At 34.6% G+C, this 16,469-nt stretch overlaps 1 protein-coding gene across 1 annotated transcript in view; it reads right to left on the bottom strand.

Annotated features, from left to right (window-relative positions):
• The window catches only part of CCDC39 (coiled-coil domain containing 39), a 51,586-nt gene that overhangs the window by 16,097 nt on the left and 19,020 nt on the right, over positions 1-16,469 (bottom strand). The window contains exons 8-13 of the mRNA XM_019463254.2: positions 15,846-15,949; positions 15,379-15,511; positions 12,543-12,737; positions 11,437-11,601; positions 8,609-8,746; positions 6,042-6,250 (exon numbers count right to left, since the gene is read on the bottom strand). Coding sequence (XP_019318799.2) covers positions 6,042-6,250; positions 8,609-8,746; positions 11,437-11,601; positions 12,543-12,737; positions 15,379-15,511; positions 15,846-15,949 — 944 coding nt within the window. The remainder of the gene's footprint in view (positions 1-6,041; positions 6,251-8,608; positions 8,747-11,436; positions 11,602-12,542; positions 12,738-15,378; positions 15,512-15,845; positions 15,950-16,469) is intronic.

The raw sequence follows: 16,469 nt of genomic DNA, 5'->3' as shown, positions 1-16,469 counted from the left end.
CTGTTACACTAAGTCCCACCCTACTGAGCCAACTATGCTCTTGAGGAACACCACAAGTCTCTCCTCTTGCTAAGTTTACAGACTATAAAGTGCTTCATAGTTTGACTTCTAGGGGACACTGGATGTAATTTCAATCATATTTCATTCTGTTTGCTGGTCCATCTATTGTTTTTTTTTTCTTTTTCTTTTTCTTATTCTTGAATACAGAAAGAGAAAAAATTAATTTTTTTCATTTTTATTAAAAAGATCTTTCTTTAAATTTTCTCTACTATATTTTTTACTTTTTTGTAAACTTCTTAAATTCTATTTTACTTTCATCATTTTATTTTATCCTGTTTTACTGTATTCATTTTTTCAAATTTTTAAACGTGTTCCTTTGTTTTTTTTCCTTTTTTTTTTTCCTTTTCTTATCTTTCCCTTTTTACTCGAATCTATCAAGCTTCTTTCAACGAGACCAAAATATACCGAGGATCCAGCATCCTTTATTTGACTTTGTGGTTTTGTTTTTAACTAAGAAACATTTTTTTTTTTACTTTATTAGTTCCTTTTCTTCCTTCAAAATGACAAAAGGAAGGAATTCACCGTAAAAGAAAGAACAGGAAGAAATGATAGCCAGGGATTAATCAACACAGATACAAGCAAGATGCCTGAACCAGAATTTAGAATCACAATAATAAGAATACTAGCTGGCATTGAAAATAGATTAGAATCCCTTTCCGTGGAGATAAAAGAAGTAAAAGCTACTTAGGATAAAAAAAAAATTCTATAACTGAGCTGCATCTCAAATGAAGGCCACAGCGGCAAGGATGGATGAAGGAGAGCAGCAAATCAGCGATATAGAGGACAAACTTATGGAGAACAATGAAGCAGAAAAAAAGCTAGGGAGACTAAGGCAAAAGAGCACGATATAAGAATTAGAGAACTCAGTGACTCCTTAAAAAGGAATAACATGAGAATCTTAGGGGGTCCCAGAAGATGAAGAGAGAGAAAAAGGGGTAGGTTTATGTGAGCATATCATAGCGGAATACTTTCCTAACCTGGGGAAAGGCACAGATCAAAATCCAGGAAGCACAGAGAACTCCCATTAGATTCAACAAAAACTGACCATCAACAAGGCATATCATAGTCAAATTCACAAAATACTCAGGCAAGGAAAGAATCATGAAAGCAGCAAAGGGAAAAAAGACCTTAACCTACAAGGGAAGACAGATCAGGTTCGCAAGAGACCTATCCACAGAAACTTGGCAGGCCAGAAAGGAGTGGCAGGATACATTGAATGTGCTGAATCAGAAAAAGATATGCAGTGAAGAATTCTTTAGCCAGAAAGGCTGCCAGTCAAAATAGAAGGAGAGATAAAAAATTTCCCAGACAAAAACTAAAGGAGTTCCTGACCACTAAACCAGTCCTGCAAGAAATTTTAAGGGGGACTCTCTGAGGGGAGAAATAATGAAAAAAAAAAAAAAAGACCAAAAGCAACAAAGATTAGAAAGGACTAGAGAACACCACCAGAAACTCCAATCTCTACAGGCAACATAATGGCAATAAATTTGTATCTTTCAGTACTCACTATAAATGTCAGTGGACTAAACACTCCAATCAAAAGACATAGGGTAACAGAATGAATAGGAAAACAAGATCCATCTATATGCTGTTTACAAGAGACACATTTTAGACCTAAAGACACCTTCAGATTGAAAGTAAAGGTATGGAGAACCATCTATCATGCTAATGGTCACCAAAGAAAGCCAGAGTAGCTACACTTATATCAGACAATCTAGGTTTTATTTATTTATTTTTTTTTTCAACGTTTTTTATTTATTTTTGGGACAGAGAGAGACATAGCATGAACGGGGGAGGGTCAGAGAGAGAGGGAGACACAGAATCGGAAACAGGCCCCAGGCTCCGAGCCATCAGCCCAGAGCCTGACGCGGGGCTCGAACTCATGGACCGCGAGATCGTCGCGGGGCTCGAACTCACGGACCGCGAGATCGTGACCTGGCTGAAGTCGGACGCTTAACCGACTGCGCCACCCAGGCGCCCCGACAATCTAGGTTTTAAAATAAACACTGTGACAATAAATGAAGAGGGGCATTATATAATAATTAAGGGGTCTATCCACCAAGAAGATCTAACAATTGTAAACATTTATGCTTCAAATGTTTGTGCTTCAAATGTGGAAGCACCCAAATATATAAAGCAATTAATCACAAACATAAAAAAAAAAACCATTGGTAATAATACCATAATAGTAAAGGACTTCAACACCCCACTTACAACAATGGACAGATCATCTAAACAGAAAATCAACAAGGAAACAACAGCTTTGAATGGCACAATGGACCAGACTGACTTAACAGATATATTCAGAACATTTCACCCTAAACCAGCAGAATACACATTCTTCTCTAGTGCACATGGAACATTCTCCAGAATAGATCACATACTTGGACAAAAATCAGGCCTCAACAAGTACAAAAAGATTGAGAGCATACTGTGCATATTTTCAGACCATGATGCTATGAAACTCGAAATCAATCACAAGAAATAATTTGGAAAAATAACAAATACTTGGAGACTAAATAACACCTTAATAAAGAATGAATGGGCTAAGCAAGAAGTTAAAGAGGATATTAAAAAGTACATGGAAGCCAATGAAAATAACACCACAGTCCAAAACCTCTGGGACGCAGCAAAGGCAGTCATAAGAGGGAAGTATATAGCAATCCAGGCCTTCCTATAGAAGGAAGAAAGGTCTCAGATACAACCTAACCTTAACATCTTAAAGAGCTGGAAAAGAACAGCAAATAAAACCCAAAACCAGAAGACAGGAAATAATAAAGATTAGAGCAGATATCAATGCTATGGAAACAAACAACAACAACAACAAACAGTAGAACAGATCAATGAAACCAGAAGGTGGTTCTTTGAAAGAATTAACAAAATTGATAAACCCCTAGCCAGTTTGATCAAAAAGAAAAAGGACCCAAATAAATAAAATCAAGAATGAAAGAGGAGAGATCACAGCCAACACAGCAGAAATACAAACAATAATAAGAGAATATTGTGAGCAATTATATGCCAAATAAAATGGGCAATCTGGAAGAAATGGAAAAATTCCTAGAAACATAGAAACTACCAAACCTGAAACAGGAAGACATAGAAAATTTGAACATACCCATAACCAGCAAAGAAACTGAATTACTATTCAAATTATCTACCCCCTTCCCCCCCCCAAAAAAAGAGCCCAGAGCCAGATGGCTTTCCAGGGGAATTCTACCAAATATTTAAAGAAGAGTTAACACCTATTCTTTTGAAGCTACTCCAAAAAAATAGAAATGGAAGGAAAATTTCCAAACTCATTGTATGAAGCCAGCATTACCTTGATTCCAAAACCAAAAACCCCACTAAAAAGGAAAACTACAGACTAATATCCCTGATGAACATGGATGCAAAATTTCTCAACAAGATACTAGCCAACTGGATACAACAATACATTAAAAAAATTATTCACCACAAGTGGGATTTATACCTGGGATTCAGGGCTGATTCAATATCTGCCAAATAATCAGTGTGATACATCACATCAATAAAAGAAAGGGCAAGAACCACATGATCCTCTCAATAGATGCAGAGAAAACATTTAACAAAATACAGCATCCATTCTTGATAAAAACCCTCAAGAAAGTAGGGATAGAAGGATCATACCTTGAGATCATAAAGTCATATATGAAAGACCCACCACTAATATTATCCTCAATGGGGGAAAAACTGAGAGCTTTCCTCGTACAGTCAGGAACACGACAGGGAGGTCCACTCTCACCACTGTTATTCAATATAGTATTGGAAGTCTTACTCTCAGCAATCAGACAATACAAAGGAATAAATGGCATCCAAATTGGCCAGGAGTAAGTAAAACTCTCACTCTTCACAGATGACATGATACTTTATATGGAAATCCCAAACGATTCCACCAAAAAACTGCTAGAACTGATCCATGAATTCAGCAAAGTCACAGGATATAAAATCAATGCACAGAAATCAGTTGCATTCCTATACACCAATGAAGCAACAGAAAGAGAAATCAAGGAATCGATCCCATTTACAATTGCACCAAAAACCATAAAATATCTAGGAATAAACCTAACCAAAGAGGTGAAAAATCTATACACTGAAAACTATAGAGAGCTTATGAAAGAAATTGAAGAAGACACAAAGAAATGGAAAAATATTCCATACTCATGGATAGGAAGAACAAATATTGTTAAAATTGTCAATACCACCCAAAGCAATCTACATATTCAATGCAATCCCTATCAAAATAATACCAACATTCTTCACAGAGCTAGAACAAACAATCCTAAAATTTGTATGGAACCGGAAAAGACCCCAAATAACCAAAACATCTTGCAAAAGAAAACCGAAGCTGGAGGCATTACAAACCCGGACTTCAAGATATATTACAAAGCTGTAATCACCAAGAGAGTATGGTACTGGCACAAAAACAGACGCTCAGATCAATGAAACAGAATAGAGAACCCAGAAATGGACCCACAAACATATGGCCAACTAATCTTTGACAAAGCAGGAAAGAATATCCAATGGAACAGAGACAGTCTCTTCAGCAAATGGTGCTGGGAAAACTGGATCTCAGCATGCAGAAAAATGAACCTGGACCACTTTCTTACACAATACACAAAAATAAACTCAAAATGGATGAAAGACCTCAATGTAAGACAAGAAGCCATCAAAATCCTCGAGGACAAAGCAGGTATAAACCTCTTTGACCTTGGCCACAGAAACTTCTTACTCAACATGCCTCTGGAGGCAAGGGAAACAAAAGCAAAAATGAACTATTGGGACCTCATCAAAATAAAAAAAAACTTCTGCACAGTGAAGGAAACAATCAGCAAAACTAAAAGGCAACCGACAGAATGAGAGAAGATATTTGCAAATGACATATCAGATCAAGGGGTAATATCCAAAATCTATAAAGAGCTTATCAAACTCAACACCCAAAAAATTTATCCAGTTAAGAAATGGGCAAAAGACACGAATAGACACTTCCCCAAAGAAGACATCCAGATGGCGAACAGACACATGAAAAAATGCTCCATATCACTCATCATCAGGGAAATACAAATCAGAACCACCATGAGATACCACCTCACACCTGTCAGAATGGCTCACATTAACAACTCAGGCAACAACAGATGTTGGCGAGGATGTGGAGAAAGAGGATCTCTTTTGCACTGCTCGTGGGAATGCAAGCTGGTGCAGCCACTCTGGAAAACAGTATGGAGGCTCCTCAGAAAATTAAAAATAGGACTACCCTATGACCCAGGAATTGCACTACTAGGCATTTATCCAAGGGATACAGGTATGCTGTTTGAAAGGGACACACGCACCCCATTGTTTATAGCAGCACTATCGACAATAGCCAGTCAGGAAAGAGCCCAAATGTCCATCGACAGATGAATGGATAAAGAAGATGTGGTATATACATATAATGGCGTATTACTCAGCATTCAAAAAGAATGAAATCTTGCCATTTGCAACTACGTGGATGGAACTGGAGGGTATCATGAGAAGCAAAATTAGCCAGCCAGAGGAAGACAAATATCATATGACTTCGCTTATATGGGGAATTTAAGATATAAAACAGATGAACATAAGGGAAGGGAAGCAAAAATAAGATAAAAACAGGAAGGGGGACAAAACATAAGAGATTTAAATATAGAGAACAAACAGAGGGTTGCTGGTGGGGTTGTGGGAGGGGGGATGGGATAAATGGGTAAGGGGAATTAAGGAATCTACTCCTGAAATCATTGTTGCACTGTATGCTATCTACCTTGGATGTATATTAAATAATTAATTAATTTTCTAAAAAAGAGAGAGAGGAAAAAGCATAGATTTATGACTAAAATATGCTCTATATATTAAAAGCCTTTTCAAACAAGAAGATAAACATCCAGTCAGTTCTTCTAACGTCAGCCATACATTTTCAAAAACTTTTAGCAGTATTTTAAAACTAGAATTATCACCTTATGTTTTGCCGTTCTTGATCAACATATCTTATTTGTGATGCAAGCATTGTTTTATGAACCTTAATTTCTTCGATTCTTTCTTCCATAGCTCTGTGTAATTGTTGTTTTCTTTTTTCCAGAGAAAGTACTTCTTCTGCCTTATTGTGAAGCATTTCTCGAGTACGCTTAACTTCAAGTTTTAAAAGGTTGTCTTCTATCATCAAATCCTATCAACAACAAAATTGTCAGATATTGAAATAATTAATGTTATACCCAAACCAAAATTTTTTTCTTATCGCCACAAAAGTCAAACTTGAAAATACAACATTTTCTAATTTGACCGCTGACCAAGATAAGTAGGATTAAATTTAGATTGCTCTGAGTGATGGTTTTTGTTCGTTTTTTATTTTAGGAAAAGGGTTATAGTTATTTCAAGTCTTTTATTATATTTCAATTTGAAATTTAAATTTTACTAAAAGAAAAAAGAAAGAAGTCACTCCTAAAAATGAAATGTACAATCTAGGAAATATGTAAAGCCCTATGGAGAAGCACATTTATATTCTAAATTAAATCTCACAAAATAATGTGTAAAAAATTTTTATTCTGAAGAATTCAGTCATGGATAGGGGATTGATACAAGAATACACAAATAGATCAATTTTCAGAATAGAAACAAACCCTCCTGAATGTAAGACTTTATTATTTCAAAACATAGCTTTTCAGTTGGAGAAAAGATTATATCCATACATCTCAAATGTACCAAAAATAAATTCCAGAAGCACGAAAAACTTAATGTAAGAGATGAAACCAATGCAATTACTGGAATAGTAAACATTTGTTTGATTTTTAGTATGATAAAGAAGTTCCTAAGCATAAAAATTATGCAGGGAAAAACACTTAAATATTTGATGTCAAGAAAAGTTTTTAATGGGGTGCCTGGGTGGCTCAGTTGGTTAAGTGTTCAATTTCAGCTCAGGTCATGATCTCATGGTTTGTGAGTTCGAGCCCCATGTCAGGCTCTGTGTTGACAGCTCAGAGCCTGGAGTCTACTTCAGACCTGTGTCTCCCTCTCTCTCTGCTCCTCCCCTGCTCATGCCCTGTCTCTGCCTCTCTCAAAAATAAATTTAAAAAAATTTTTTTAAGTTTTTAATGTCAAAAACCTAAATAAAAATGTAAACATAAATGGAAAAAATATTGACAATATTTATGACAGAGTTAATATTTTTACGTATGAAGGTCTTTTGCAAAGCTACTTAAAAATATAAACCTCCTGGGACACCTGGGTGGCTCAGTTGGTTGAGTGTCTGACTTAGGTTCAGGTCATGATACTGCAGTTCATGGGTTCAAGCCCCACATTGAGCTCTGTGCTGACAGCTCAGAGCCTGGAGCCTGCTTTGGATTCTGTGCCTCCCTCTCTCTCTGCCCCTCCCCCATTCATGCTGTCTCTCTCTTTCTCTATTTCTCTCTCTCAAAATAAACATTAAAATAAACATTAAACATTAATAAACATTTAAAAAAGTGTGTGTGTGTATATGTGTGTGTATATGTGTGTGTGTATGTGTATATATATATATATGTGTATATATGTGTGTGTGTGTGTGTATATATATACATATATATATATATGATATATCTCCTAATGGTAATATGGGCCAAGATAATAAACTAGAGATCCAAAAAAGAAAGATAATGGAATATATCATAATAGAAAAAATGTTTTAAATATTTTTATTTAAACATAAATATTTTAAATTTTATGTTTAATCATGAAATGTTTTCACGTGTCACCAATTTAAAAAATATACACTAAAACAATGAGATACCATGTCTGCCCATCAAACTGGCAACAATGTTATAAATTATAATATCTAGGCTTACTGGTGGTGAATGTAACAGAATGCTTACACCCTGTTGGTGGGAGTATTAACTGAATCCTCTAGAAAACAATAGGCTTGAAAATAGTTTCAAGACACTGAAAATATTCATTCTTTTTGGACCATAATTATACACTTAGAAATTTTCCCTAAGGAACTCATTGAACAATTATGCAATGATATATATCCATGGTATATGATAATACTATTTATGTTTTTTTATTTTTTAGAATATTTTTAAGTAGGCTCCATACCAAATGTAGGACTCAAACTCATGGCCCTGAGATCAAGAGTCACATGCTCCAACTGAGCCAGCCAGGCACCCCTGAGATTACTATAACAGAATGACCAAACATTGGAAATAAACACGTATCCAAAAAACAGGAGACAGTTAACTAAATTATGGTAACTTCATGCAATAACCTGTAGAAAGCCCTTAAAAATAATTTTTAAAGAATACTAAAAGAATATTTAATGTTTGGAGACATACATGGAAAGAGATCATATATTTTCAATTTTTTTATAATATATATAAAGCCAATTTTCTTCAAAAGACTGAAAGGAAATAATATAACTTTAACACTTTCTCTAATATACAGGTACTATAATGACTTAGTTTACTTCCTTATAATTTGATATATTTTAAATTTTTTCTATAATTAGTATTAAAACATGTGGTTTTTAATATATGCATATATGATTTTACTGCACCTGTTTCAAAGCTTTGGCTTTATTAAATTCTTTCTCTGATCTGTCATTGAAAAGGTTTAGTTCATTTATTTTGGTCATGAGGGACTGTTTTTCACCACAATTTTTACTATGTAACTTCTTGATAAAATAAAGATCGTTCTGTAAAAAGGGGGAAAAGGTACATAAATACATATTTTAAATAGCATTAAGCACATACTATTAAACATATCTTACATTAAATTATATGCTCCATTGAATATTTATGATAATTGGGTTTTTAAATCTCACTCTTCACATTCTAATGTTTCCAATATAATATACATGGATATATTCATATAGAAACATTTTCATTTTATCACCTATTGATTTTATTGATTTGGCTTAGGTTCTAATTCTGGGAAATAGTATGTATGGTTCAACGTGAATTACTGAATGATTGCCATTTATGGGTAGAAATATGAGGAGGAAGTTAATTATTTGATTCAACCCAAGTCACAGAAGGTATAAACCTTAACAGTCTAAAAACCATAGGGTCTTGTTAACAGCACAAGCTCTAGAATCAGATGGCCTCAATTACACATTAGTCATCTGACCCTGGTGGGTAATCTCTTCCTCAGTTTCCTCATCTCTAAAATAGAGATGGTAACAACACCTTCTTCCCTGTGAAGATTAAAGATGTTACTGTCGACGGGTATATACAACAGTGTTTGACACAAAGAAATGTCAGGTATTATCACTATTATTTAATTACATGTATAATCACATCTTGCTAGAGAGAAAAATGCTAGAAAAGATCTAATTCCAGTAGATGCTTAACTGTGTCACACATTCCCAGATACCAGCTTACTGTTTTTATAACAGTTTGCATCTCTCCACTCACCCAGAGCTCAGAACAAGGTTAGTGGTCTCAGTCCTGTCTGGGCATCTAAAGCAAAAACATTCTAGTTTCAAGATGTAGTTCTATTTCTCTCTCCCTCTGTCTTTTTCTTTCTCTTCCTCTCTCCCTCCTTCCTATGCCTTTCTCATTACCTATATTTCTCTGAGAAATCAAAACCCAAGATTGTAGGGGTATCTGGGTGGCTCAGTCAGTTAAGCTTCTGACTTTGGCTCAGGTCAAGATCTCATAGCTTGTGAGTTTGTGCCCCATGTTGGGCTCTGTGCTGACAGCTCAGAGCCTGGAGCCAGCTTCAGATTCTGTGTCTCCCTCTCTCTCTGCCCCTCCCCCACTCACATTCTGTCTCACTCTCAAAAAAAAATTTTTTTAAATGCCTAAGATTGTAGTAAGACACTAAGAATTTTTTTATAAACATGTCATTTCATAAAATTAACTTTTAGAATGAAAAACTTTTAACTGAAAGTGATTTTCAACGAGAAGGACTTTGTTTCTATTATGCAAAAGAGTAGATGGAGTGGGATGGGAGAAGTAATGCAGAATGACTTCACAATGTCATGCTACTATTTAGAAGAGCAAACCTTCATTAGAAGGCTAACTAGCTTTAATATCTTTAAAAATTCATTTCCACTATCAACAATAGCCAAATTAGGGAAAAAGCCCATATGTCCATCAACTGATGAATGTATAAAGAAGCTGTGGTAGATATAGACAATGCAATATTACTCAGTGATCAAAAAGAATGAAATCTTGCCATTTGCAACAATACGGATGGAAGTAGAATGTATTATGCTAAGTGAAATGAGTCAATCAGAGAAGGACAAATAACATGATTTCACTAATATGTGGAATTTAAGAAACACAACAGATGAGCACAATAGAGGAAGGGACGGAAAAATAAGATAAAAGCAGAGAGGGAGGCAAACCATAAGACTCTTAAATACAGAGAAACAAACTGAGGGTTGCTGGAGGGGTGTTGGGTGGGGGGATGAGCTAAGTGGGTAATGGGCATTAAGGAGGACACTTGTTGGGATGAGCACTGGGTGTTATACGTAAGTGATGAATCACTGGGTTCTACTCCTGAAATCATTACTATACTATATATTAACTAAAAAATATATTAAAATAAATATTTATTTGTTTGTTTGTTTTACAAAATAAGAGCTCACTTTCACCTTGGTAGCCCTAAAGGAATTCAGAGCAATTCTTTTTATAACCACTAGAGGACACTCAACACAAGCATTTCAAATTGTAAATGACAAATTCTTTGGGGTTCTCATCCCATTCAGATCCATGATCTCACTCCTTCACTCTTACTTTCCAGTTAAATTTTAACATAGGTTTTACATTACATAGGTTCCCTGAATACAGGTTTTATATGACCATAAACATTAAAATACTCAAAGGTGAAGAACATTTTTACCTTATTAACAAAATAGTCATTCAAAATATTGTTACCAAGTAAATATATGAATAACAACAACAGATGACCCATAAAGGGTCATTTCAGTGATAAAGGGCAATCAAGTTATCTGGAAAAAACAAAATCAAAAATGGAATTTATCAATGTTTTAAATCATGGTACTATTTAAGAGTATTTTGATGGACCAGGGATCACATCCTAGCTCTCCACATACTAGTTGTGTAACCATGGACAATTTACTTAATCTGTCACACAAATAATAATATGTCCCTCACAAGACACTGATAAAGATTAAATGAAATGCTAAAGACATGTAATATACTTGGAATATATTAAATGCATAATCAATAGTAATGTTATATTCTCTCTCATAGTCAGTATAGAAACATGAACATTCGTTCATACGTTTGTTATATATGCAGGTAACTTGGCAATCATCCTATCCAAAGTAAAGTCTTAGGAACATGTTGACTTAAAACAGAGTAACTAATGACTAGGATATTTAAAGCATCAAAAGTATTTTGACTAAGTTACATGAAGCTTCTTGATCTGTGTTTCCAAAAGGCCAAATGTAGATTTTTTCTCTTCCAATGTCTTTTTAAGTTCAACAATTTTTGCTTCAAGAGCTTGTTTTTCTTCAGAATTAATTTCTCCTTTTAATCGTGACATTCGGCGTTCCACTTGTTGAATGTAAAAATCCTATTACACATTTTAAAAAAAGATAGTAAAGACAAACAAAGTTAAAACCATTTCTACAAATGTAAAAACACAATAAACACTTTCTTATAAGTTTAGTCTTAGGTGTCATCATTTACTAAAGTCACTTTAATCCTTCAATAATTTATAATATAAAATCCTTCTTAACTCTAAGCGGAGAAATAGCAAACTATTCTTCAATAACCAAGGTACATAATAGTGACATAGAAGTAAGTAATCTTCTGAAAATATAAGAAGTCAGCTAGGAAGGTATTTCCCCCACTACTAAGATGCAACTGCAGTAAATCCACTGGATTTACAAGGACATGGATTTTCGAGGGTACATTTTCTAAGGGATACACAAAAGGAGTCACGAATTGTTAGCCACAAATGGCTCAAATTTAACGAACTTCCAATGAATTATTTTCTTAAATAATACTTTAGCATCTTTAATTTTGAGAAACTAAGAATACATTAGACAGGGAAATTAAGGTGTAGAGAGGGGTCATATTAAGGCTTCATGAGACAGAATCTATGAATAGAACAAATAAGAAAAACTTTTAAAATACTTTTAAACTATCAGTCTAGGGGTCGGGGCGGGATGTCTGTTTGCACAGCTAAGACTCCATTTTTCCAGGTCTCATATATCTCACTCCTTGTTTTATTTCAGTCCAGGCCCAGTTGCCCTATGTTCCTTTAAAGCATGGCTGTCCCTCACTAGAGTTGTCTATCCTCTTACCAGTTTATTTCAAATCAAGAAAAAAAATAGTTTTTAAGGCTCCCTTACCCTACTACTGACCAAACATGAAACCCCATCTTCAGCATCCATCTATCCCTCCAAGAGTGCTTTCAAAATCTTTGTTTTTTTCAGGACATTGCAGTATCCTGACCACCGCAACTATAACAAATCAATAAGGAAGATATTAATTAAGAGTATCATCTACCTGACTGTACATAATTTCTTGCTGCTTCAAGGTTTCAAAATCCAGTTTATGTAACTGATGGTTGAGGTGCTTTAGAGAGGAACGAGTTCCTTCAATTTCTGATAAGACAGCTTTTTCTTTCATTGTCTCAGTCTGTAATTCCTGAACTTTCTTAAATAGCACATCTTTCATTATGTTCAATTGAACTTGCACTTCCTGATGATAAGAATAATAGTGAGCAATGAAATTATAATACTTTGAAAGGTTTTATTATATGAACATTATAATTTTGGGGGTCACAAATTAACCCCCCAACATTTAGCCCTTCAGAATATAAAAATGCCCTTTCCACAATTTCAGTACATCTCCAACATTTCTTGTAGTCTACTCTATTCTAGTAGATAGAATAGCAGTTTTCTATCCCCACATCATTCACTTTGATCTATCATCTTTAATTCTACCCCATGCCACTCTGACCTTGGAACTTGGCTATTTCACTAGTTTCCTTAGAAAATAAAATAGGGGTGCCTGGGTGGCTCAGTCAGTTAAGCACCCAACTCTTGATTTCAGCTCAGGTCATGATTCCATGGTTTGTAGGATCAAGCTCCAGGTTGGGCTCTGTGGTGACAGCATGGAACCTGCTTGTGATTCTCTCTGTGCCTCACTCTCTGCCCCTCCCCCACTCACACTCTCTCAAAATAAATAACATTAAAAAAAGAAAGAAAGAAAAGAAAATATACTGAAGTATATTGAGAGTGTTGCTGAAGTCTTGAGAGTGTTACAGGGAAGAAATCACATCACTCAATCTCCCACCTTCTTCTGGACACTATCCAGTGGTGAGCAGGTAAATATTTAACCACCACCACCACCAGCTTTCCAGCAGATGGGAGATTAGGGGGAAGAAGCTGATTTTCACTGTATAAATATTCCCAATCTGGCCAATTTCAAGCTACTGACACGATTCTACTAAATGCAGAGTTGGGACGTGATATGCAGTAGCAGATTATTATGTAGCATTTCTAGTGTACAGAGGTTACACCGTACACTGTAAATGGAAGTAACCTTAAACTTAAGAGTATAAACAGATAATAGTAAAATGTAGTAAAATAATTTGGAAGTGATGAGTGCTCAGTACTGATTACTTTGTTTTTAATATTATGTATTTAATTATAAGTCTATATAATTTAATTTTTAATAATAGCTATGTTTAGCAGCTGACTTGCAAAATTCCAGAAAATATAATTATCAACTCTTGTGTGCTGGTAAGAGCTGGCCCAACACACTACTGGCACTACCCCTTACTCACACCTTGCCTCCAGTTGGCCCCCCCACACGTGCAGCCTTCTAGGAAACAGAAACCAGTCCCTGATTCCCACTGCTCATTTCTCAAGAGGCAGATTTGCCTTGACCTCAAGGCTTCATGACCATGTGTTCAAGGCTTCAAATAGGTCTCCCATGCCAACATCTGTTGAAAGTTATCATTTTATTTTTTTAAGATTTTATTTTTAAGTAACCTCTACACCCAACATGGGGTGTTACAACCCTGAGATCAAGAGTACATGCTCTACTGACTGGGCCAGCCAGGTGCCCTGAAAGTTATCATTTTAAAATGTTGAAATAATTTCCCTCTGTGCTCTTACAGCCAGATAAGCATATTTCCCTTTGGCAACAAATGAACTTCAATATGAAAAAAAAAAAAAATCTGTGATTGGCACATTAAATTTTCACAAAGTAAGAAATATAATCTAATATAATCTTATAAAATTCATTTTTATAATAGGCAATTTTTATTAGTTTTAACTCCTTCCCTAATGTCATCATCAAAAGTCCTATTTCATATGAATTTCAGTCTTTACAGATTTCTAGTAAGTTCTAATATAGTCCCATCTCATGGACAACTGAAAATCATTCTCTTAGGAGAAAAAAAAAACACATACACACAAAAAACATAACTTTTTAAAAATAATGTTGTGTGATTTGGACTCAAATACTGCTCAAGTCCATATTGATGCATGACTTCGTTATTCAGGAATTTAAATATACAACAGCATACTGCAGAAGCTGGATTGTATCTAAATATAAGTGAAACCATACTGGATATGTAGCAAATGGGGGATTTTTGCCATGATCTTCAGCTGCCCCTCAAAGAAAGCAAAAAAGCAAGAAGTAGTGCAAATTGTGTCAGGTCACAGAAGTCACTTTGAAGTTTTCAAAGAGGAAATGGTGAACCAGCCTTTTCCAGTTCCTCAAAATTGGCCTAAATGCTACCAAGATGTCAAAGAGATTCCAATAGAGTTAGTAAAGTAAAGCACTTAAGAGCCCATTTACTAATAAATGGTGCCAGACTGTCAGAGACATTAAATGATAAAGAAATACAGGCAATAAACGTAGACCACTGGGGGGGGGGGGGGGGATATGATCACAAACAAACAAAACAAAAAAATGACAGCCTACTGTAAAGGTGGAAATCAATTGTAAAACAGGCATTTTTCCAGGTACATTTACAATATAAGAACATACATATGAATGACAAGCAGAGCCATGGACACACTAGGCATTGGGAAGGGATGAGATCCAAGGTAGAGGGGCTACCTGTAACCTTCAAAAGAAGACATCAATATTAAATGCTTAACGTGAAGCTAAAGGAGAATTAGAAGCTTTAAGAGAAGGTCAGAAACCTCTTTAGAAAGCCACACATAAAAAGAGGTCTAACAACTCAAAATTCTGATTACAAATTACAAATGGGATCACAACAGAAAGCAGAGCCGCTTAAAAGACCTCCTATCCCATAATCGCAAGAGTCATTCACTATTGCTAAATGTATTGTGACTCTTTAAAAACTGAAAGTAAACCTTACCTTTATACTTTTTTCCTCCTCCCTTAGCATATCTTCCAAATTGGTAGCTTTCTCTTCTACAGACATAGTTTTCTCAGTTATCTGCTTTAATTTTTTCTTTACAATCTGATTATGATTTTTAATTTTGTGTAACCTGGAGACAGTTTATGAAGAAAAAATAGAAAACATGTCTAAAAATTAATACAAGCAAACAAGGAATAGTTTATCTTCATATAACTTGAAGGTTTCTTTTGCCATAAACCTTTTTATTACCTTTATGTAAACCCTATATATTTATTAAATACATATTTAATAAGCCACAAAAATATTATTCCTAAGCCTTTATGATGAAAAACCCAGGAAAATTTATTTTCACGTTTAATAATTTAGTAGCTATAATTTTTCAGTTATTTAACAAAAACTTAAATATTTAATTTTTCTAGAAGTAGTCAAAAACTATAAACATATTTAAATATCTTTTTTCTTACCTTGCTGTTTCTTTATGAATGTCCTTCTTTACTTTGGAAATATTTTTCCGCAGAGCTTCTAAATCACTAGAACTTCTATTCACAGTGGCTTTTAAAGAATCCAGCTATTTATTAGTTAACAGACAGAAATTATATATATTTATTTTACATCTTATAAGGTAATTTCTTTTTTGAGAAGTTCTGTTCTGAACATATTAATTTTTAACCTACATCATACCCATAAACACAATAATGATGTTTTTGTAATACATATTAACAGTTTTTCTTTTTGATCTGATATTACATTTTCAATGACTTATTGTATGATACTGGCAAATTACAGAGTCCCACATAGATGTGTGACAGGTACAAAGAGCAAAAGCTTCACAGTATTGGATTTGGCAATGATTAATTGTATATGACAGGCAACAAAAGATAGACAAATTGGATTTCATCAAAATTAAAAGCTTCCGTGCATCAAAGGACAATATCAACAGAGTTAAAATGCAGTCCACAGAGTGGAGAAAATACTTGCAAAATCATATACCTGCTAAGGGATTAATATCTAGAATATATAGAAAATTTCTAAAACTCATCAACAACAACAAAAATAAACTGGTTCAAAAATGAGCAAAGGATTTTAAT

This window comes from Panthera pardus, unplaced genomic scaffold, assembly GCF_024362965.1.
Source record: "Panthera pardus isolate Hobbes unplaced genomic scaffold, ASM2436296v1 HiC_scaffold_16, whole genome shotgun sequence".
In the NCBI taxonomy this organism is placed as follows: domain Eukaryota; kingdom Metazoa; phylum Chordata; class Mammalia; order Carnivora; family Felidae; genus Panthera; species Panthera pardus.
The sequence above is the reverse complement of the archived record's forward strand: the minus strand, read 5'-3'. Positions and strand labels throughout refer to the sequence as shown.